The sequence below is a fragment of the Lynx rufus genome, unplaced genomic scaffold (assembly GCF_022079265.1).
Source record: "Lynx rufus isolate CCGP_SWC_20201006 ecotype Redwood Valley unplaced genomic scaffold, mLynRuf1.p SCAF_3, whole genome shotgun sequence".
Taxonomy (NCBI): Eukaryota; Metazoa; Chordata; class Mammalia; order Carnivora; family Felidae; genus Lynx; species Lynx rufus.
The window spans coordinates 121,436,737-121,459,223 of record NW_025814845.1 but is presented as its reverse complement, the minus strand read 5'-3'; the positions used below and the strand labels follow the sequence as shown (position 1 = coordinate 121,459,223).

The following is a 22,487-nucleotide window of genomic DNA, read 5'->3' as shown; positions in this document are numbered from 1 at the left end:
TCAAGTTGTGAGAATTAAGCTAGAACCTCAAAGAGGCATTAGATATCCAAGTAAGCTTACAGAGTGTCATTTTAACGTTCTGTATCTTCACCATGCCTCCACCTTCTTTGATGAAAAAGTCTATTTTAAAATTGGTAAGAAAATATTTAACATAATAAGATGATGAGTCAGAGTTTTTAAAAAGCTAAAAAGGGAAGATGTAGTTAAATAATTCACCTTTTTATTTTTTAGCTACATCTGACTCATGACATATAATGTATTCTGCTAAGTTCAAAGTTTCCTCTTACAAAGAGAGTTTTATGAAACAACTCTTCTTCAGACCATTTTTACTTCAATTATAGTAGCAGGTTTTGGAGTTTAAATCATTAACAACCTCTGAGTGAACTTTTATCCAAATGACTGCAAGTCACAAAGAGAACAGTCCTCTTTCACCAAGTATCTTTTGTGCTAGAGTGAGACCCATCCTTTTCTGTTTTTCCTCTTTATGTCTCTCTTTGAAGAAAGATGTGTGATTTGTAAAGTAATGAAAGTACGTATCAGTTGATGAAAACTGCTATATTTGGGTTCATAATGCAAACTAGAATCGCTTCAGGGTAAGCTTCATATACCTGCATTACAGCAGCAGGGAAAAAAAAAAAGTAAATTTCAGAAGTCAAGCTTGCTTTGTGCACTGTAGGAGTATCATGTAGCTGTTAAAACAACCATGGGGGTGACCGAATCTTATTTTTCCCCCTTTGTCAAGGGGATGTAATTCTCATGTAGGCAGCGTTTTTCAGTTTTAACTCCACTAAACACTCCCAAACTGGGCATTTATTCCATCAACCTCATTATCGATTTCACCATATGTTATCTTTTAATTTTTTTTTAAATTATTTTTATTGGAATGTTTTTTGGAAGAATGTGTGGGAAACTGTAACCTCCACAAACTTAAGGTGATGGGGTGAGAAGAGTAATTCTTGCAGTGAAAAAGCCTGAAGAATTTTATACAGAACAAAATGTAGTTTAATAAACAAAAGAAAGTTAAGAGAAAAATCTATTTTCTTTTCTTAAAAAAAAAATCAGCAAGAATAATGAACTAATCGTTGTTTAAAGAGTGGGGAAAACTTTTTTCCCCCTAGATTTGGCGAATAGCGGGATAAATTCGAAGAACTCCATCCCACCCCCGCACGCGCGCCCCCCATTCTTTCCAGACGGAGCGGTTGCAAATCCCAGGCTGAGTCCGCCCTGGGAGCCTTAGGGCACCTTCCTCTTTGCTCTGCGTGTGTGTGTGTGTATGTGTGTGTGTGTGTGTGTGTGTGTGTGTGTGTCTAGCTCTCGCTCTTTCCCTCAGTCTGTGCCTCTGTGTATGTGTGAGTGTGTGTGTGACAGAGAGAGAGAGAGAGAGAGCGCGAGAGGAGAGAGAGAGCGAGAAAGAGAGAGAGAGAGAGCAAGAGAGCGAGCTGTGAGCTGTGCTGCCGCCGCCGCTGCCCTTTGATCCCGACATTAGTGTTAGGGGCTCGGAGACACAGAGCGCGGCCATAGACACCGCCGCACCGGCACTCATTTATTTATACCTCCCATCACACACGCGAGCATAGGACACACACACACTCACACCTATTAGATCCGTTTCCATTGAAGAATATTACGCTCGGGGACAAGCCAGGTGCACGACCAAAAAATTAAAAAAAAAAAAAAAAGGAAAAAAAAGAAAGGAAAGAAAAGAAGAGAACCCCTCATCTGGCTCCAGGAAACCAGCTTCAGCCCATTGCACACACCGGAGAGAAGGGGTTTCCCCCTGCCCGCCCGCCCGCCCCCCAACTACCTCCCCGCTCCTGCCAGTGTCTGCCTCTCTGCCCCCACGGGGGTTTATTTGATCTCACATTAACCAAGGAGGAGAATGTGAGAAAAGGGGGAAAATGCCCAGGAGGAAGCAGGAGCAGCCCAAGCGCCTTCCCTCACGTAAGTCATCCCTTCTCCACCTCCTCTCGTGCCATTTTCTCGCCCTCCCTCTCCTCTTTCCCCTCCGCAGCCTCCTCCGTTGTTTTCTGCATTAGTTTAGGGTTACAGAGGTGAAACTGACAAAGACACAGCCCGGGTTACTCCTCGTTTAGGTCTATGCTGAGGCAGCCATGTTGGTGATGATCAGCCCCGTGCCCTTTCTATTCTCTCTCTCTTTTTCTTTCTTTCTCTCACCCCCCCCCTCTTTTTTTCCTTGAGATCGGGCTTTTTTTCCTTTCCCCTCCCCCTCCCCCTCCTCACTCCGGGTTGTGGGGGGAGGGGGCAAGAGACGGGAGGAGGGGAGTAGTGTGGATGCCGGGTTTTTTTCTTTTTTTTAATCGGGGGGGGGGTGGTGGGAGAGGTTGGAATCTTTAAAAAAAAAAAAATCCTTGTGGATCCCAGTGCCTGAGGGTGCGGGGGTCGGGGCGTGCGGAGGGCTGGGGGCCGTGACATGGCGTTTGGGGGTGTCGGGGCGAGGGCGCGCGGCCGCCCGCCGGCTACAGGATCCAGGGAGAGGTCCGTCTCCGGCTAAAGGTTGCGCCGGGGTTGGTCGGCCCCGGAGCCGCCGGCGGCAGCGGCGGCGGCGGCGGCAGGAGCAGGAGGAGGCGGAGGTGGAGGAGGCGGCGGCGGAGGAGGGGAGTCGGGGGCGGGCGAGGCGGGAGCGGCTGGGGAGGGTGTGGGGGCACCGCACACAAACACACCGGTACACACGCGCCGCCGGGCGGCTGCTCCCGCGGCGCCGGGGCGAGGGGGCGCGCCGGGGCGCGGGGGGCGCGGGGCGGCCGGGCGGGGGGCGAGGCCGGGCAGCGGCGGGCGGATGTGGGGTGCGGGAGCTGCGCCGAGGCGGAGGCAGGAGGCAGGGCGGCTCGCGGCGCGCGAGGTCCCTGCAGAGCCGAGGGGAGGGAGGAGCAGGGCTCCTGGCCGCAATAAAATGCGGGGTCAGTCGGAGCAGACGGAGCCAGGCGAGACTCGGGCTCTCAGACCCCCCTCCCCGGCGAGCCTGAGCAGAGTCCAGGACTAAAGTGCATCACAACCCTCCCCGGCTGCAGCCACACACACCAACTGGAGACACACACCCGCCGGCACGGCCCGGTCCCCTTCCCCTCCTCCACCCGCGCCCCCGGTCCCTCTCCGCCCTCCCTCCGGCTTTTCTTTGCTAGACTCTTAACTTTTCCCCCACTCCCTCTCCAGCTCCCGCCCCCCCCACCCCAATCTTTCTCCGCTTTGAGTGTTCCGAGATGCTGCTAAAGCTAAAAGTGAAGGAGAAAGAAGCAACTAAAAATATCCCCCGGGGCCGCCCGGCTCCTTGAATGCAGGGAGGAGGGGGCAGGGGAGAAGGCGTGGGGCGGGGTGACGGGGAGGAGGGGACGCCGGAGGCGCCGGAGGGAGGGGTCGGGGGAGACCGAGGGTCAATTTCTTCTCTCTCCCCCCGCACTGCTCCCCTCTCCCGGCGGTTTGGCGCTGCTTGGAGCCCGATCCTGCAAAACCCGGGCTGGGGGCGGGAGCGGAGCCGGAGCGCCCGCCCGCCTGGGTGTCAGGCCGACGTGGTCGGTCACCTGAAGTTCACGGAGGGTGGGGGAAGGGTTAAGGTTATGGTGTCTCGGGCTCGGGTTGTGTGTGAGCTTGTGCGTTTCCGCTGCAGACAGGCAGCTCGATCGATCTCCCCCTCGCGAAATATCCGCGGCGGTGCCTGCCCGGGGGGACGGGCAGGGGGCGCGGGCTGCTCGGGCCGAGCGCCCCCGCCGCTCCGTGTCACCCGGGCCGCGGCCGGAGTGGCGAGCAAGGGCACTTGCAGGCAGCCCGCTCCGCAAACATTCCTCTTTCTTTCCCCTTCCCGGTACGCCGGAGTCGACGCACAGGGCTTGGGTTGTGCTTTTTTCCCCTTCCTTTAAAAAAAAAAAAAAATGCCCCTGTGCAGTCCTTTCTTCGCCTGCCCGCTAGAGGTTCTGAGGATAATATCACATATGTAATATATATGCACATAAAATCACTCGCAGGCGGCTGCGTGTGTAGGGAAATTTTGCGCGAGGGAAGAGAAGGCGGCGGAGTCGGGGAGGGCGAGTTGGGAGGCTCCGCGCTGCGATTCACAGAAAACTCGCAGCAGTTGGTGGAAGAGTGTGTGCGTGCACATGGCCGGTCGGCCAGTTCCCAGCTCTTTTCGGGGGCGTGTGGCGGGGGAGGGAGAGGAGGCAGGAATCCTGGGGGGGGGGGGGTCGGGGGAGGCTTGCCCTGCTCGGACAAAATGGGCTTCAGTGTTCTCTGCGAACTTGCCCTTAGATGGCAACTTTGGGAGCTGATGAGCTTGTGTGCGAAAACCAGGACGGTGAGGTTATTTGGTCATTTTCCTTTCTTCTCTTCTCCCCCCTGCTTAAAAAAAAAAAAAAAAATGTTGGCGGGGTTAGAGGGAGGGTAGGAGAGGAGAAGGGATTTATCTGTTTTCGGCTCTGACGGAGATGGAACGCCTTCCCTCCCGTTGTGTGTAGCGCATTCGGGCAGCTGCAGCCTGCCCTGCTGGTGACCTTGACCCTGACCTCGTGCGACTACCCTCTCCGTCTGAGAGGAAATTCAGGCTCCATTTTAGCTCGTATGCCTGGTGGGCCTCTCCTGCTTGCTGGTGCCTGGTGATTAAGTTATATTTTAAGAGTGGACTCTCCCACCCTGTTCTCTAATTGAATACGGTTATCCACTCAACTTAAAAAAAAACAAAAAAAAAAATCAACTCCTTCTAGTCACATAAAGCCACTTTTAGTGAAGTAAGAAGCAATTACCTTTTTGGAAACACCGTAAATGTCCCTGTAGTTTTTAAAGGGAAGCCTAATTTGCAAAGCTTTTCCACTTACCTTTTTGTGGATGTGTGCTGCCTGTTCTAAGCATGGTTTACACATGTTTTGTAAGCAATTTGCATTTGGACTAAGGAATTTCTGGGCAAATGGTGTATTTTGCAATTCAGACACTGTAACCCAAGGCTTCCTAAGTGCTGAGTGAGTCTTAAAGAAACTTGCAGTGGTGGGGAGATATAATAAATATTGACTTTGATAAAATTAGTGTTAATTCATATTTAATGTAGAATATAACTGTAGTCTTAAGACTTCATTGTAATGCTAAATTCTTTATTTGTTTATTTATATGAAGGGAGGATTTTGCCTTAACCTGGAGAACTTTTTTGTAGAGTTAAAATATAGTAACTCTGGGACTGATAGAAGTCATCTCAGGGTTTTAAGAAGTTATACAGTGGCACATTTTAACCTTGACCCTGAAAGAAAGGAGCGATGTGTATAATTTAGGGGGGAGGGTCGTTAGAGGGGGAATGTGATGGGGAAGTTTGCTTTTGAAGCCAAACACAGAAGTGGCTAATAGACACTATTAATATAGCTTTAAGAATCTAGAGAACCTGTAAACACACATTTAAAATTAGAAGTAGAATACAAATTAGAATACAAAAAAGAAATTGGTGAAAACTGAATCTATACAAACTTCAAAGTGCTTTCTACTTTCCCTTAGGCCCGCCCCCTCGCCTCAGCCCCCTCATCAACCACTGCTACTAATAGACTTCATGTGCAGAACCTATTTTTCTGTTATTAGATATACTACTAGCCAGGCATGTCATGGATTGACAAGGTCTCCCACTCTACAGCATAGACACCAGGGAACCTGGAAGCTCCACCCTCAAGTAGATTAGTCCTGGAAATCCAGACTAGCACTTGGTACTATCTGATACCAAGTCTGGGGTGCGTCTCAGCCCCTGGCACGGAGTTCCAGCAATTCCCCAGGCTGGGCTTTGGCCTGCTAAGGTTTCCTAGCTCCTTCTGTTCAACTAGACACCCATGGGACTGTTTAGAACCGAATTAGCCTTGGGGATGGGTGAGCCATTAACCTGACACTACTAACCTAAGCGTTAGATTTCTGATTTAAAATGCTACATAGTCATTTTCTCCTGATCCTCAGAAGTAAGAGAGAGTGTGTGTGTGTGTGTGTGTGTGTGTGTGTGTGTGTGTGTTTGTTTCTGTTATATGGGCCTCATACATATGCAGAAAAAAAAAATAGCCTGTCCTATACAGTTGAGTGGTGATTCTACTGGCCACAAATCAAAAACAAGTTCTGCACTAGCTTTTGGAGGTGACCTCCAGCAAAGGGTGTTAAACCTAAACTATTTTTGAGAAGTGGCTTTAAAAATTATTACTCAAAATAAAGCCTTTATTTCTTGGCCTAGACCAATATTACCATTATGATTCTGCTGCTCTTGATGGCTCTTTTATAAAAGTTCTTTTCACCAGCAGGGTCCAATACCATGTTCAAAAAAAAAGTCCTAGAGATCCTCTGAAGCATACCATGTGCTTATCTGTAGCAGAATCCCAAACTGCATACCTTAAAAATGTTTGTCGGTCTAAGAAAGAGGAAGAGGGGGAAAGTGATACTGTGACTGTTTGCCAGGCCTGGGGCTCAGCACTTTCTAAACATCACTACATTTGGGATCACTAACTGAGGAGGGAAACGGTCAGGAAGGGCTTTCTCTTGTGTTTGTTACATCTGTAAATCCTTTTACCATTGGCGCCATCAGCACTTTTAAGATTTCCTCATTAGCTTCAACTTACCCATGAACATGTATGAGTTCAGATCCTATTATATTTATCATTGGAAATCTGCCTGATGCTTATTCCCAGGGGGGAGCACAAAGGAAAAGTTAATGGAACAGTTGTTTTGTTATTCTAGTATTTTCATTGTTTACTCAGTTGTGGGTCAAGACGTTATTGTGTTCTTCATTAACAAAACTTTAAAAATCATCTCTTGCTTTCTAGTAAATGTGGGAAGCAAAATGACAGCAAAGCAGCAGAAGCCCTTATATTTATATTTTTCCATGTCTTTTTATGTCTGTTGGAAGAGAAGGGGTAGAAGGTTTAACTCTTTCCCCTACTTGGTCTTACTATTTTTTTTCAGTGACGAGGCACTTCCTCCTGACTATGACAGGAACCACAGGGAAAAATTTTGAGTCTGAAGCAATAAAATATTTCACTGCTCGTGTCAGGCAGAGCTAATGATTCTGAAGTACCACACAGCAGGCTAGGTTGATGCTGGGCAGTAATGTTCATCTGTTCTCCTAAAGGAAATCCGTGTATTCCTGATATAGCAAGTAGGTTACACTGAACTTTCTTGTTAAAATAAGGAAGACAGTTCAAAATCACATTCCTTCTAATGCTTCAAAATAGTTTCAAGTAAAAAAAATTGATTTTTAATTTATCTATGTGCTGCCATCTTGCTCTGGAGATGCCACAGCTGGTGTGAGTTGACAAGTCCTCAAGCACAAAGTGTTAATAAATCACGCTAGAGCAGTATAAATTGGACAGCCGTCGGCCAGGGTCAGAGCTGGCTGCGCAGTTGAGTTTTTAGAGCCTTTGAATGGCCTCTATTAGGAGAGGTCCAAAGGAGGTGTGGAAAATCTCTGTCTTGCGAGGCTTATAAAATTAGGTGGACAAAGGCTGCGGAAACACCCAAGGGACAGTGTTGTGTTGGTGGAGCAACCGGGCAGGCTTCTCTTGGGGTCAAAAGGTGGCTTAAAATACAAGGAGTCCTATTAATGTCAAGAGGTTCTCGTAGGGAAGACTGGGTTTGTTGAATCGTGTGCTGCTCGGCTGGGCTGGTAAACCAGTTTATTTAGTAATCCCGGTAGTTTGAGTTCAGACGGGGTCAGTGTGAATCGGTTTGACAAAAGAGAAAAACTCACCCAGTGTCACTCACCCCGGTCACTTGCGTGCAGAGTGGTGTCCTTGGACGCAAAGAGGACAAGGTGTGAAGGAGTGGTGGTGAAGCCCACGCGGCCACTGTGTGTAACAAGGCTCCCTCGGTTTCTGTGACTGGTCGGCAGTGCCGTCTGTGAAAGCATAGTCCTGAGACTAGGTTAATGTATCCTTTCCCCTTCCTGGTGGGGAGTTGCCTGGTCTCTCTTCCATTCTTCTTTTTTGAAGTAAGTACCCGCTGGAGCATTAGGACAGGAGGACGGAAAAACAAACACAACAGGCTGGCGCTGATATCTGCATTCTGAGTGATGTATTAGTAATTTTCTATAATTTAATCAGACTGATCGCAGAACGAGATAATGATGGTATGACCTAAAAAATAGGACGTTTGGGGGCGTTCAAGGCTTTCTAGCATAAGGTTTTACTAGACCATGGGCTTTGTGGTGAAGGAATAGATTCTAAGTTTTCTCTTATCGGAAAGAAATTCAGACCAGGCCTAGTTCTGGTAAGACGTGTGGGTTTTTTTGTTTTGTTTTGTTTTTTTTCTATCAGCTTTTTATTACTACTGTATTTTGGCTTAGTTAAGATACTCTAGAATCACGTTTTTTAGATAGAGATTATAAATGAAGATGCTGTGTCCTGTTTTTGATGTATTCTCTTCTGTTCCCTACTTTGCTAGGTGCAGCTCAGTAATTCACACCATTGAGGGCCAAGTGTACAAAATACTTTATGGTTCATGGTAGCTGAAGTGTCTTCTGTCATATTTTACAAGAAACTAATGTACAAAGTACAGACCCTAGAAATAGCCAGGAATACTCGCTAGGCTGAAGTTGCCAGCTGCTTTCTCTCTTCTGCTCTGGGGCAAGTTCTGTGTTTCTGTCCTCTGTCTGTAAATTACATTTTTTATGATATCAGAGAATAGCGTATGACTAGGTGCTGAAGCAGGGGCCTCTCAGATGACTCTCATCATTCCCCAAGGACCCACCTTTGGGATAGAATTGCTGTAGTTACAAGGTAGTTTCATAAATTAAAATCAGACTTGGGCTTGATACTAATCTTTAGCTGCATGGGTGCATATTCCTGTTTATTTTATAAAAGTCAGCTTCACTGCCATGTATACACACACATAGAGGCTGCACTGTAGCTAATTTTATAAAATGTACAGTGATACACGCCCACGGTCTGAGATCAGCATGTGGCCTTTAGCAACTCTGCTTTTCACAGACTGACCCAGGGTTATATTAAATACAGCAGATTCTGTGTGCCTAAAAAGGATATTGTTTCCAGCCGTCCATTCCCTTCTTATTAAAAAACAACCTCCACCACTGAAGTTCTGTCTCTAGAGTTCTTAAGTGACTAAGGCTTGGGTATTCATTGCTTCTGTTTTTGAGAAAGTCCAAATTCAGCCAGGTTCTGTCTATCAGCAACGAAGAAATGTGTGGACCTTCTCTGAAGCTTGAGCCTGAAAAAGGAAACCCTAAAATAATCTCTCTCTCTCTTTCTCTCTCTCTCTCTCTCTCTCTGTCTCTCTCTCTCTCTCTCTCTTTCTCTGTCTTTCTTGTAATTCCAGCACAGGTCACACAAGTGGTTAGACCCCATTAGAAATGTGGGCTGGAGAAAAAAAGGCAAGGAGTGAGAGACCAGAGGATCTCAGGGTGGGTTGTTTTGAGTACTCTGAAGAAGTTGGCCTTCAAAGGGGACCAGAGAAGACCAGGGGAAAATGAGCTTTTACGGGATTGACCAGCAGCACTCTGCTTATCTGAGCTTTCAAGACAAGCTACTGTACTTGTGGAAGGGTGCTGGATTTTTCTAACGTTCTATAGTGCTCGTTTCTTAAGTTGTCTGGCAGGATATTTGAAAAAGCTTTTGTTGCTTTTTGTAATGACAAGGAGAACATATCATGTGACTTTGTCCTCTTTTCACTATGTCTACCGTTTATGGTACAACTTAAGTGAAAATAGAACACACGTGCATCAAGTTCATGGTGGTTAAATGTACAGGCTCTGGCACCAGGCTGTTCAGAACCCAGCTCTGGCACTGACTTGCTGTGTGACCTCAGGGACATTACTTAACTTCGCCGTCTTTGGTTTCTTCATCTCTCAATAGTGATGAGAGTTCCTCTATCATAGGGTTCTTGTAAGGTTTGATTGATAAATATCAGTATCGATATTGATAAATATCAGTAATATATGCACACATGAATCCATGCCTAGTTAGTGCCTGCTGCATAGAAAGAGCACAAGAAATATCAGCCCTTATTATGTATATGAAATAAGTTTCCATTTGCTTAGATTGTGATTAGACTACAGGCATTTCTGACCCAGGACTTTTTGGTGATTTCTGTGTTTAAAAAATTTTTTTTCCGTATCTCTCATCAGAGTGATGAGTAATAATGTGATATGGTAAAATTCTTTTATCAGGCTGTTAAAATAGGCTTGACTAATATTGTTGCATAGGCGAACAATATTACACTAGACTTTTACTGTAGGAACATGTTCGGTGTGTGTGATTTGACCTGAATTACATCTAAACTGTGTAATAATCATATGAATTATGACTGGGTTTTACTGTGAAGTAAGGACAATAAATCCATGCTCACAGACTTATAGTGAGATTCAAATGGGAAAATAGGTATTTAATAAATGTTTATTTATTCATTTATTCAACAGTCAGTCCACTGATTAAAATTACCCAGGGGAAATTTATATTGGTTTTTCCATGTGTTATTTAGGTAGTTTAAATTTTGCACCAAAGAAGGAAAGTCAGGGTCTGTTGTTTTTAATTGCAGAGAACCAGGCCAAGAGAACACATTAAATTAATTTTAAATGAAGAATTCAGGTGTGTGTGTGTGTGTGTGTTGTGTGTGGGAGATAGATCATATCAGAGGTTACAAGCTAGTGGCCTACCGATGTGTTTTGCCCCACACAGTATGTTTAAAAACTTGAGACAGCATTTGGAAATGGGTGGTTTCACATAAAAATCCAAATTTCTAGCTTCTTTTGAAAACTTGGAAGAGCCAGCAGCACGGGGCCCACCTCCCCACATGGCAGCAATCTGCTACAGTCGGTGGCGGCTGTCTCCCTTCCCCGGGCATGTGCTCGACAGTCTGCCACGGTTCCTACCACTCTGCTGCCGTGTCCCCGTCTGCATGTACACCTGCCCACCTCCCTCATGTATATTCCTGCCCGGCCCCTGCAGGCCTTTGGATTAGAAACCGTCCTACATTCTTCAACATTCAGTGATCTTTTAATTCATCGTTGAGGCTAAAGTATTGTAAGCCACATTCTATGGCAGTAGTAAGAAGCAGTATAGGGTGGGGATTAAGATCCTGGTCCCAGGGATGCATGAGATCCGTCCTGGCTGCACCACATTTTAGCCTTGACCTTGGCAAGTTACTGCAGTCTCTGCCTGTTTTCACATCTGTAAAATGGGGGAACATTGTAGGTCCTATGGGAACTGAGTTCACACAAGTTGGTATTTAGATTCGTGTCTGGCACAGAGTATATGCACGATACATGCTGGCCATGTTAATAGACAAGAGGTGTAAATTCATTTCAACTAAGGATCCCAGTAAGATGGCTCTAACTGTGCTGTGTAATCAGTCAAAGACAACTACTGCTGCCTCTAAGTTTCTGATCACCATTAGCCAACACCGTGGTTCTCAACACTGGCTGCGTGTTAGAATCACCTGGGAGATTAAAAAATTGCAAACACCCCCAGCAATTTAAATTTGATGGCTCAGAATGGAACCTGGGCATGGACGTTCTTAAAAAGTTCTCTGACCGATTTGAATGGATAGCCAGTGTTGAATTTACCAGAACTCCCACTCTGGGTGGATGCCATTTCAGCCAAAAATAAAGACATGTTGAGCCTAGCAGCTTATTAACAATAATTTGTTTGACTTTTAAAACCCTGGAAATAGCTCATGGACCTGAGTAATTGACTTCACTCCTCCAGGTTGAAGTCAGAGAGAGGCTCAGGGAGGAACCTGCACTAGGCAGGAGACAAGAACTCCAGTCTTCTCTGTCCACTGTCCCCCTACGGTCACCGGGGTTTCTCACTAGCTTTGTGACTTCGGGCAAGTCACTGAACCTCTCTGGGCTTACCTCGCACCATCTTGTAAAATGGATAATAGTAGATCACCCACGCTTCCTATTTATGTTATATCTTATTGTTCACAAAGCATTTTCACTGATATCTGCCTACGAGCAAACAGGAAAGACTCCTCCCACCAGTTGGACAGAAGTAGAAACAGAGCCATGGAGAGGGAGAAACTAGCTTGAGGTCACCTGTGTCTGCACTATCAAGGGCTGGACCATCTACTGGTCTTCTGAGGCCCACTGCGTCTCTGAGGACTTCAAAACCTTCCTGGGGCCCTACACAGGAAGGACATGCCTTTGCCACCTGCACTTCCATTCAGGGACCTTCCTCTACAGGTGCCGATGGAGCACGTCACTCTGTGATTCGTGAGAACTTGTGCCACCGATAGTATTTCTTTCCTCAAAGATTTAGGCTAAGCTGAGGGTAAGAGAATGAGAGTCACATGCCGTGACACTTTCTGGGGTCTGAATTACGTGCTCCATATGGAGAACACTGCTTTCGTGTAATGGCCTAGAATTATAGTTGTCTTCTAATCTGTGCTTGTTTGGCCCTACTTGTTAACCCAACAGTCCTCTCTACAGCATGAAACACAGCTGTATTTGGAAGGAAACAAAGTGTGGGACACCCTCTGCTTCAGGAAATATTCCTGAAATGTGCTGCATGATTTCTCCCTTCTAGGGGGAAGCAAACCTCAAATGATAATTTACTGCATTTTAATCTGAACTAAGAAAGAGGGGAATTAAATTATAATGAGCTGTTTTCTGACACTGATAAGGAGAGAAATTTCATGATCGAGAAGTGGGGTTGGGTTGGCTGGACCACTAGATCACATTTAGAGAGAATTGCTCTGCACCAAAGGCTACTTGAATACTTGCAGAGAGCTGAGGAAATATATACAAAAGAAAATACAGAAGTACTGTACAAGTCTTTGAAATGTGACTTAAGTGTACTTCATCAGACTGGAGCCATAGAAATCACAGATATGAGTTCTGCTTATTAATTTATTTTTTAAAGTCTATATTGGCTTTTAATGGCAAACGCAGTGCCGGCTCAGTGTAAATAATTAGAACTATGTAGAAATATTCAAAGTAAAGCATGAAAGTCCCCTTTCCCAACTTTCACCCCCAGAGATAACCACTATTAATAGATAACAAGCAAAAAGATAATAAGGAACACTTAAAATTCAGCCTTCATTCGAAAAATGGATGCATTTCAGCAGAGTTGGCTGAGTTAATTCAAGTACTGAATTCAGAACAAGGGTGGCAACACTGGTCTTGTAAACTGATTAGATCACATCTGTAAATTGAATGCCAAATTGAGTGCCCCAATTTAAAGGGGGAAATTGATAAACTACTCACCAGAAGGGAGGCAACTAGAGTCTAGGTTCTTGAATTCATTGTATAAGGAATTAATTATTGAGACAATTGGGAGTGCTTAATTTGAAGCTAAGAGTGAAATTAGATAACAATCATGCCTGGTAACTACACTCAAATATATAAAGTTCTGTCAAGCGATAAAGGGAGTGAACTTACTCTGAATTGTCATTCATCTTAAATTCTTAGTTTGGGTCTGCTGATACTTGTTTAATTGATTGGTTGGTTGATTGACTGATTGATTGATTGATTGATTGATTCATTCATTCATTCAAGCAGCAGTAACTGAGTGCTCTGTGCCAGGGAGTAGGGATCAGTGGAGTTGAATAAAGCGTGGTCCCTGCTTGCAAGGATCTCAGAGCCAAGTGGGCACAGAAAGAGGTGAAACAAATAATTAAAATTCGGCTTGAAAGGTATTTTCATAGATTTATGAAATGCTGACCAGAAAACAGAGACTAGGACCAAGAGGATAGAAGTTATAGGGAAGATCACTGATTTTTAAAGATAAGGGCCTGTTGAATAAATACAACTGTGCAAAAATGAAAGATCTTGTGTTTACCAAGAAGCTCGTTCAACCACCTGGCAGGGGTGGTTTTCAGGTAAAGAGGAGTGGGATGGGAGGAGACAACGCTGACTTACATTGAAATCATTTAATATTATGAAAAAGAGTTCTCTAAAGCAAATGCTGCTTTGTTTGGTTTCAGTCGTGAAGTGGGAGATCTATACCTACCACGGAGCAAAACCTCCCTCGGTATGCTGAATTGAAAGTCTTTTGGGAATAAGGAAGGACATATGTCAACATACGTGGTGTCACATTAGAGCAGTGAGGGCATGGTCCGCTGAGAGTTGTAGTCCCTACTGGGTGCTCATTCATTAAGAAAAAGTTTTGAGCATTTATGTGACTTGTAGAAATTGTACAGATTGCAGCCCCTGCGGACAGTTCTTTGAAATGTTGACACAAAACAAGCACAGAGGATAAGCACAAATCAATATGCTAACAAGTGCAAGACAATATAATATGAATTAGAAGTGTAAATGTTCGAGGAAACCCAGTGGGAGTGATGGGTAAGATTCCTGAAGAGGAGTGACACTTAAAACATCCTTAAGGAAGGGATGCATTTAGATCTTGAGAAGAGAGGAGAGAACATTCTAAGCAGAAGAAATGACATTAGCCAAAAGAGGGTGAAATAAGCCAAAAGTATGTGGGAGACACTAAGAAGTTGAATCAAAAGGGTTATATTGGTGATGTAAGGATAGGAGGCAGGAAAAATGTAGTAGGAGCTGGTCCAGATGATAAGAGATTAGGATTACTAAATTTTGTAGTTTGGATACAATACAAAATCAGCTGTGAAATGTAGTAGTTTCTTTCACTGTGATGACAAGTGACATGGGAGCTGGTGGCCTGAAGGAGCAAAAATGGCCTTTTTTATGCAGGGAGGGCTGTTGAAAAACCGAAGATCCATGGATGGCACAGATGCTGCTTTGAAGTTGTCTCTGGAAGAGCCTGCCGGTGATGGGCTTCTCTGGGGCCAGTGCTGGAGGCCCTCAGCCAGGGCTCACCCCATGCCTCTTGCCCCTTCCTCACCTCTTTGGTTTTCTTTGGCAAAGAAAGCTCTAATGCAGTGCTTCCCTTTCAAAGCTGTGAAGTAGTGCTGTTTACAAAAAGTAACACATCGAACATTTATACACAGATAAGAAAAGATAATGGTAAAATGAACACCTGTAAACCTACTGCCCAATCTAACACGTTTCAACCCTATCAGACTTCTAACGTGCCCTTCGCCTGCTACCTGTCCCCATTATCCTGAGTTTTCTGCTTATCGTACCCCTAGCTTTACCCTGTTTGGTTTTGCATGTATTCTGCACCTTGGTTTTCCACTCAACGGTGATCTTTGTGAGATTTATCCACACTGATGCTTGTAGTTGTAGTGAGTTCATTTTCACTGCTCTCTAGTGTTATACTGCAGAACCATACTATAAGGGGTGTATGGTTTGTTTCTACTTCTTGCTATTATGGACCATGCTGCTGTGAACATGCATGCACATATCACTTTGTCTTGAGGGACTGTCAAGCTCATAGCGTAAGATATGGATTTTCCAAAATTTTAATTCTTGCTGGCAAGCTTGAATTTTATCATTGGCTACAAATACTGTCAGTTTTTCCTTAAAGTATCAGCCTTACTTCATTTCCAAGAAATAGTGTGCCAGGTACCCCAATTTTTTTTTAAGTTTATTTATTTATTTTGAGAGAGAGGAGAGAGACAGTGTGTGCCCAAGTGGGGGAGGGGCAGAGAGAGAGGGAGAGAGAGAGAATCCGAAGCAGGCTCTGTGTCATCAGTGCAGAGCCTGACGCAGGGCTGGAATGCACGAACCATGAGATCATGACCTGAACCTAAGTTGGACACCCAACTGACCGCTTGGCGCCCCTGGATACCCAAATTTGAATGACCATAGTTTGTCAGTTACGCTTTCAGTCAAAAGTGATGTTCCATGAAAAAAGTGGCTGGTTCACCTCTCAACTAAATCACAGATTTACTTTTCCTTGAGATAGCCATTACACTTTAGTGATGGCAGAAGTGCTTCATGGACACATTTCATTACATATCATATTCAAAAGGTGTTTCCTCAGGGCTCAGTCTTTAAGAAAATTAATAATCTTTGCTGCTGCTTCATCAAAGACATTCTTGGGTGAAATGGACCTGGTTATTTTGGGGTGTGTGTGTGTATGTTTTACTGTGAGTGTGTGGCAGTGAAGAATACAATGATTCCTAGTGTGGCTTGGTGTTACTGCCTTGATTGGAGCTAAGGAGCCAGAATTTTACCCATCATTGCATTTGTATCATCATTGCAAATGTCAATAGAGTGAAAAGGGCAAATAACATCTTATGAATTCTTATGAAAACAATTTTGATCTTGAGGACCCTTGAAAGGGTCTCAGAGACCACTAGGGGCCCACAGACCACACTTTGAGAACCACTGTCTAAGCTGTCTGCATAGAAATGGGAATGCAGGTGTTGGCGTTCGTGTTTCTTCAGCTTTACGTGAGAATGTTATACTGCAGCACTGCGTGAATATTTGCACTGAAGAACCCAAAAGACAGAGAGCCCTGAAGACAGGGAAGTATTCTCAGCTTCTCTGAGATTTCTCTGAGGTATCTTTGAAGTCTCTTGCTCTCTCTGCAAATGGGAATGAAAATAATGTACTTTGCTCTATAATATATCTGTTTGTTTTAAAATGAAAGTAAAGCTTTCGATACACTTTGCAGTTAGTACTTTTCTTCCTCACGCAGATGTAGGTGCCACGGGCCGGCATGACTTAGGTGGCCCGTGCTTTGCTGCGGACAAGAGATGGTCAAGGCTTTGGGGCTTGGGAAACTGGGAGTGTTTCTGGGCTTCTTGTGTTCTCTGCCTGGACTGCTGTCCTCACCAACCATTAACCCCCTTGCCCAAGACAGAAGCTTGAGTGTGATCCTAGATGCCATGATCTTCCTTTCCTCCCGCATCAAACTGATCACCAAGCCTCTTGACTCTCTTGTAGATATATCTCTGGAGTTCATCATGGCCACTCCCTGCCACTGCTGTACCATACACTCTCATTTTCTCCTGTAAGGATTCACAACTTATTTATTTATTTATTTATTTTTGCCTCAATGTCATATCCCCATCCCCCTACCCTGGCCTCTGTGTAGCCCAGTATCCACACTGCTACCACAGTAGGCTTTCTAAAACACTCGTGGATTTATTGAGGATCTTTTAGACATCCCAGACATCCCCTAACTGGATAAAGTTTGCTCTTCTTAGTAAAGTATGGAAGATGCTTCATCATCTGTGCCCCCTTTCTCCTGCCCTGCTGTATACCCCTTGTTTCATTCATACTGAATTATCTATATGACAGACTACCATGCTTGTATTTCCTTATGTTGGCAGATTCGTTCCCCCTATTTCTGGATGTCTTGAACCCATCAGATTAACCTTCTGCTTATCAATTAGCACTCAGCTCTCAGGGAGGCCTTTCCAGCTTCCCCTCCTCCCCTATTATTGTTCCTTCCACCTACTGGGAGGAATTAGGGGACCTCCACTGGTTCCCACTGGTCTCTCATAATACCTCCCATGCCATACTGTTATTGCTTATTCCTCTATGTCCTTATCGCTGTGAGCTTTTTAAGGGCATGGCCTATTCCGTATTCATTTTTGTACATTCTTGCACATCGCAGTACCTGGTGTAAGTGGTCAGATATGGTTGAATAAATGAGCAAATGAAAGAAATTAAGAACGGGTCACAGAATCAAATAAATAGGAGGTGTTTCATAAAGATTCTTGCATGAATAAATGAATGAGTTGAATGAATGAGGTTAAGAGTGAGTCACAGAATCAAAGGATTTTAGAGGTAGAAAGGACCATGGAGAACATCTCCTCCTGTCATCCTTTCTCAGCAATGAGACAATGATTTGGCTAACGTGTACAGCTGGGCTGGGTAGGAGGTGATGAACAGTGCCATAGACATTCACATGGATGCGGCCTAGAGAAGCCTGGGGAGAGTCATGTGCTTCCGGAGGAGACTTGCCGAGAAGAGCAGAGGCCACGGCCTACACCACAGGGGGATACCACAGACAAAGTGCAAAGAGAACTTTTGTGGTTGGAAGTCTGTGGCACATTCCAGACTGTAGAGTCTCCCCTCAGCTATTGGCTGTTGCTCTCTTTCTGTCCTCAAACTGTGCCAAGACTGTAAGATTTTCCTGATGACTGGGCATATTCTACATCTGGATTCCATGGTCATAACAACCAGAAGTTTCCTGTCCTCTTTGGTTGAGGTGATTATGATATAGAGCTGGGTAGCAATATCAACAATTTTGAGGTAAGCCCTACCTCAAATACAGTGTTCTCTCATCTGAGATTTCTAGGTGTCTGGGAGGGAGGGCGAGGGGACACTATTATTCACTGAGTGCTAATTCTGTGCCAGGTGCCTTACTCACGTAATTCTAACTTCCCTTCACAGTAGCCTCATGGCGATGATAGGTATCAGTATCTTATTCTATAAACAAGAGAATAGGCCTGTGCATGTCAGGTGGGTCTATTAGGAAGCAGAGTGGGAGTGTCTGGAGTCTAAGCTTGTGCCCTTTCTGTTTTGTCCTGCTGCTTCAGGTTCTAGAAATGGTTTCTTTTGCTCTGCAAAACCTATTATGGCCTTATTGTATTAATTTGGTCAATCCTTGAAGTTGCATTTATTTTATGTACTTAAAAGGAAGAGAATCTGTAGCTTTCTAGCTTAACGTTCTCTGCGCCTTGCAGTCGACAAATCCTTCGCTATTACCATACTTTACAGATGAGGGATCGAGTGATGGGAGGCAGAACGTTCCATGTCGGTCTGGTTCTTCTCCATATTCCTAACACCCGCACCAGGAGTTCATATTCAGTGGGCTCTCGAATTTTTGTTAACTAAACATGAGTCATATAGCTTGTAAGTTCCAAATTCAGATGGGAACCCAGGTCCCTGAGTCTGTACTCAGAGCTCTTTCCCCTGCGAAACCATTCTGCTTTTCCCAGACCCCTAATCTGTGGGACTCGGGAACCCTCTGATAGGCCTGTCTGGTGGATTTCCACAGCTCTAAATACATACGTACGGGTAGTCTCTTAGAGTATGATCTCATTCTTGTTCTTGTTTCTCTTCCTTTAAATATCTCAAGACAGGGTTTTAAAGGACCTGACACTTCCCAATCAAATGACTTGAAAAGGATCAATTATCCAATATTGGATTCATAGAGAATTAACACCAGAAGGATTCTTGAGATCATTTGGTACCATATTTTCGAAACTTAAAAAAAAAAAATTAGTGGAACCCTTGTCTTTAAGGAGAGCTCCAGTGTATAGACAAGATCAATGCCAGGTTGTGCGGCTTAAGTGTGTGCTAAGGTAGGAGGTAAGCTGGAGTCCTTGGGCTCCTTGAGGGTATGGTTTATAAATCACTGATCTGTTCTTGCCTCTCATTTTGTAGTGAGGAAACCGAGGTACAGACATGCTCAGTGACTCACAGAGGTGGCTGGATTAAGATGATGATGAAGCGTGTTGTCATATATCTGAATTTCCGATATCATTTTAACCACCATTCTACTTTTATTATAAAGAAAAAGTAGGGGCGCCTGGGTGGCGCAGTCGGTTAAGCGTCCGACTTCAGCCAGGTCACGATCTCGCGGTCTGTGAGTTCGAGCCCCGCGTCGGGCTCTGGGCTGATGGCTCAGAGCCTGGAGCCTGTTTCCGATTCTGTGTCTCCCTCTCTCTCTGCCCCTCCCCCGTTCATGCTCTGTCTCTCTCTGTCCCAAAAATAAATAAACGTTGAAAAAAAAAATTAAAAAAAAAAAAGAAAAAGTAAATCACCTATACTTTAGAGCAGGAGTCAGCAAACTGTGGCCTGTTTTTGTGCAGCCCCTTGAGCTAAGAATGGTTCTTGCATTTTTAAACAATTGTTAAAAAAAAAAAGAAAAAGCAACAGCAACAACAAAAGCAGAGAACATGGGATGAAGACCATAGGTGCCCCATAAAGCCTAAAGTATTTGCTGTCTGTCTGTTCACAGAAGAAGATTGCAGAACCTGCTTTACTGGAGTCACTGCTGCTGATATTAACATGGAAATACCAGAAGAATTTGGCTTTCTCTAAGTAACTTCAAAACATGTAGATTTAAAACAAAGCCCGATTAGTTGAGCGTATTTACGTCAAAAAGCGTTTCAAACTTGTATTCCTCAAATGAACTTCTTTAAATTGCTCAATACATTTTCAGCTTTCTTTTCAAACACCAGATTTTGGGGGAGGATAGGCCAGTTAACTAGGTTCTTGTAATACATGGGAAACATTGCCCCTAGAGGGCTGCCTACAGTTGTAAGTTCTAGAAGATGGAAAGGAAGCAGTGTGCATATTTGAACACAAAATCAGGGCGTCTTCTAGACTCCCCCCCAAAAGGTTAAGAACGAGAGGAAGCAGAGTGTGAATAATGTCAGTCACTCCTGGTCACTTTGGGGCCACACGTATGCATGCCAGAGGGATATTTCTTGTTTTGAGCCTTACCTTGGAGTTGAGCCTTCCTTTGAAGCAGTCGTCAGTAGAGCAGGTTTCCTAATGTCATCCTTACCACTTGATGCATTTCCAGAAGCATCTGAGCTTTGTTGGGAAGTGGAATGAATGTTTTCCTCCGTGGAGCGTTGCTCGTAGTGAATAGACAGCTAGAAGGCAGTGACAGGTCTTTTGAGTGAAAGACCTAGGAAAGGTTTCTCAGCGAAACAAACCCCAAAGTGGGCATGCCTGTGGAAAGCTCCCACCTCCCGGATCCTTCAAAGACAATTAAGTGGATGAAACCACAGGACCCCGTTGTTGAGGCGATGTTAACCTAGCTACAGGCTCTCCTGGCCCTTGGGATTGCCCTAGTTGGTTGGTTGGTTGTGGTATTTGTTGTTTTCATGGTCTTTGGCCAGATCATTGACTTATGTGTGTTCCAGAAGGTGGCCAGGGAAAATAAAAGACAATGAATAAGAATACATTTGGCCGCTTGGTAGCAGCCGTGGCACAAAACCTGGTCGGAATAAAGGTTAAAATTCTTGGCCTAAATCCGTATTTAAAGTTAACTTTGAGTTAGGGGTTGTCCTTCTAATCGGTGTCATGGATTCTTGTGCATAATAAAAAAAAACCATCGGGGCGCCTGGGTGGCACAGTCGGTTAAGCGTCCGACTTCAGCCAGGTCACGATCTCGCGGCCCGTGAGTTTGAGCCCCGCGTCGGGCTCTGGGCTGATGGCTCAGAGCCTGGAGCCTGCTTCCGATTCTGTGTCTCCCTCTCTCTCTGCCCCTCCCCCGTTCATGCTCTGTCTCTCTCTGTCTCAAAAATAAAAATAAAAACGTTAAAAAAAATTAAAAACAAAACAAAACAAAAAAAACCATTGTCTCACAATTCATTGCACCCATATTCCTTTTTTTTTTAAGTTTATTTATTTATTTTGAGAGAGCATGCGCATATGAGCAGGGGCAGAGCGAGAGAGAGGGGGAGAGAGCATCTTGCGCTGTCAGCACAGAGCCCGACGTGAGCTCAAACCCACGAACAGTGAGATCATAACCTGAGCTGATATCCAGAGTCTGACACTTACCCGTGTGAGCCATCCAGGTGCCCATGCACCAACATTCTTTCATGAAAATGTGGGGGATTGGGATCTGTCTTCTCTGCAGCTTTTATTTGATATGTATTTAAGCACTAAATAAAAGCAATTTCATTTGCTCTCCTCTCCTTTGGTAAATCTCTTCTCCCCAAACGCCCATTTTCTTCCTGTATAGACATATATTTTTAGTAAATAAAGGACTTACTGTGTGAAATTTTCTTTTGGCAGTCAGAATGATTATGAGCATAATATGTTTCATTACAAGGTACGTGATGTCAGTGCTTGGTAAATGTGCCCGGGAAGAAATGTATCATTTTATGTATAAGCTGAGATTTCAATAAGTAGCCATTTATCTCTCTATAGAGTGCTGTTCCTAGACGACAGAGTGCATTATTATGTTATTAGGGCTTTTTTTGGTAGTTAAGTTCTTTTTTGATCTATTAAGAATTTCCTGGTGATTTCAGTAGTTTGGTAATATATCGTTCATCTTATAACAGGTATTGGTAATGTTGGGATGAAAACATTTATACAAGAGGAAATAAAAGTCAAGGAAGCAGATAATCGACCGATTTATCAGCCTTAACAGACAATTTTTCTGATAATGCCATGGTAGCCATGGTAAATTTACTTCTGATTGCTTGAGGGGACAGATTCTATATGCTTTCTGTAACATGGAGGTGCAGGAAAGGGTGAAGGAGCAAGTTATCAATCCGTGGACTAACCAGAAGTGTTTTGGTGTGTAGATTGGCCTTGTGGTCAGTGGATTCATGCTATATTTTGAACTATCCCTTTCTTATTAATTTGCTACAACATATGCGGCCACGAGTGTATTTTTTTGTTTGGAGATTGTGAAGTAGCTCTAGTAATAGAAGACTTCTCTTGCTTAACGTCTTTCTCAGAATCTTTCATTTGAACAAAATTTGGTTAAAATTCAGAGGTAGGTAAAAATAGCTTATGGGGCGCCTGGGTGGCGCAGTCGGTTAAGCGTCCGACTTCAGCCAGGTCACGATCTCGCGGTCTGTGAGTTCGAGCCCCGCGTCGGGCTCTGGGCTGATGGCTCAGAGCCTGGAGCCTGTTTCCGATTCTGTGTCTCCCTCTCTCTCTGCCCCTCCCCCGTTCATGCTCTGTCTCTCTCTGTCTTAAAAATAAATAAACGTTGGGAAAAAAA

The 22,487-nt window shown here is 44.6% G+C and overlaps 1 protein-coding gene across 1 annotated transcript in view; it reads left to right on the top strand.

Annotated features, from left to right (window-relative positions):
• The first annotated feature begins 1,463 nt into the window (after window positions 1-1,463).
• The window catches only part of ZNF827 (zinc finger protein 827), a 172,261-nt gene continuing 151,237 nt past the window's right edge, over window positions 1,464-22,487 (top strand). Inside the window, 1 exon segment of the mRNA XM_047091194.1 lies at window positions 1,464-1,941. Within this exon segment, the coding sequence (XP_046947150.1) occupies window positions 1,899-1,941 (43 nt within the window). The 5' untranslated portion in view covers window positions 1,464-1,898.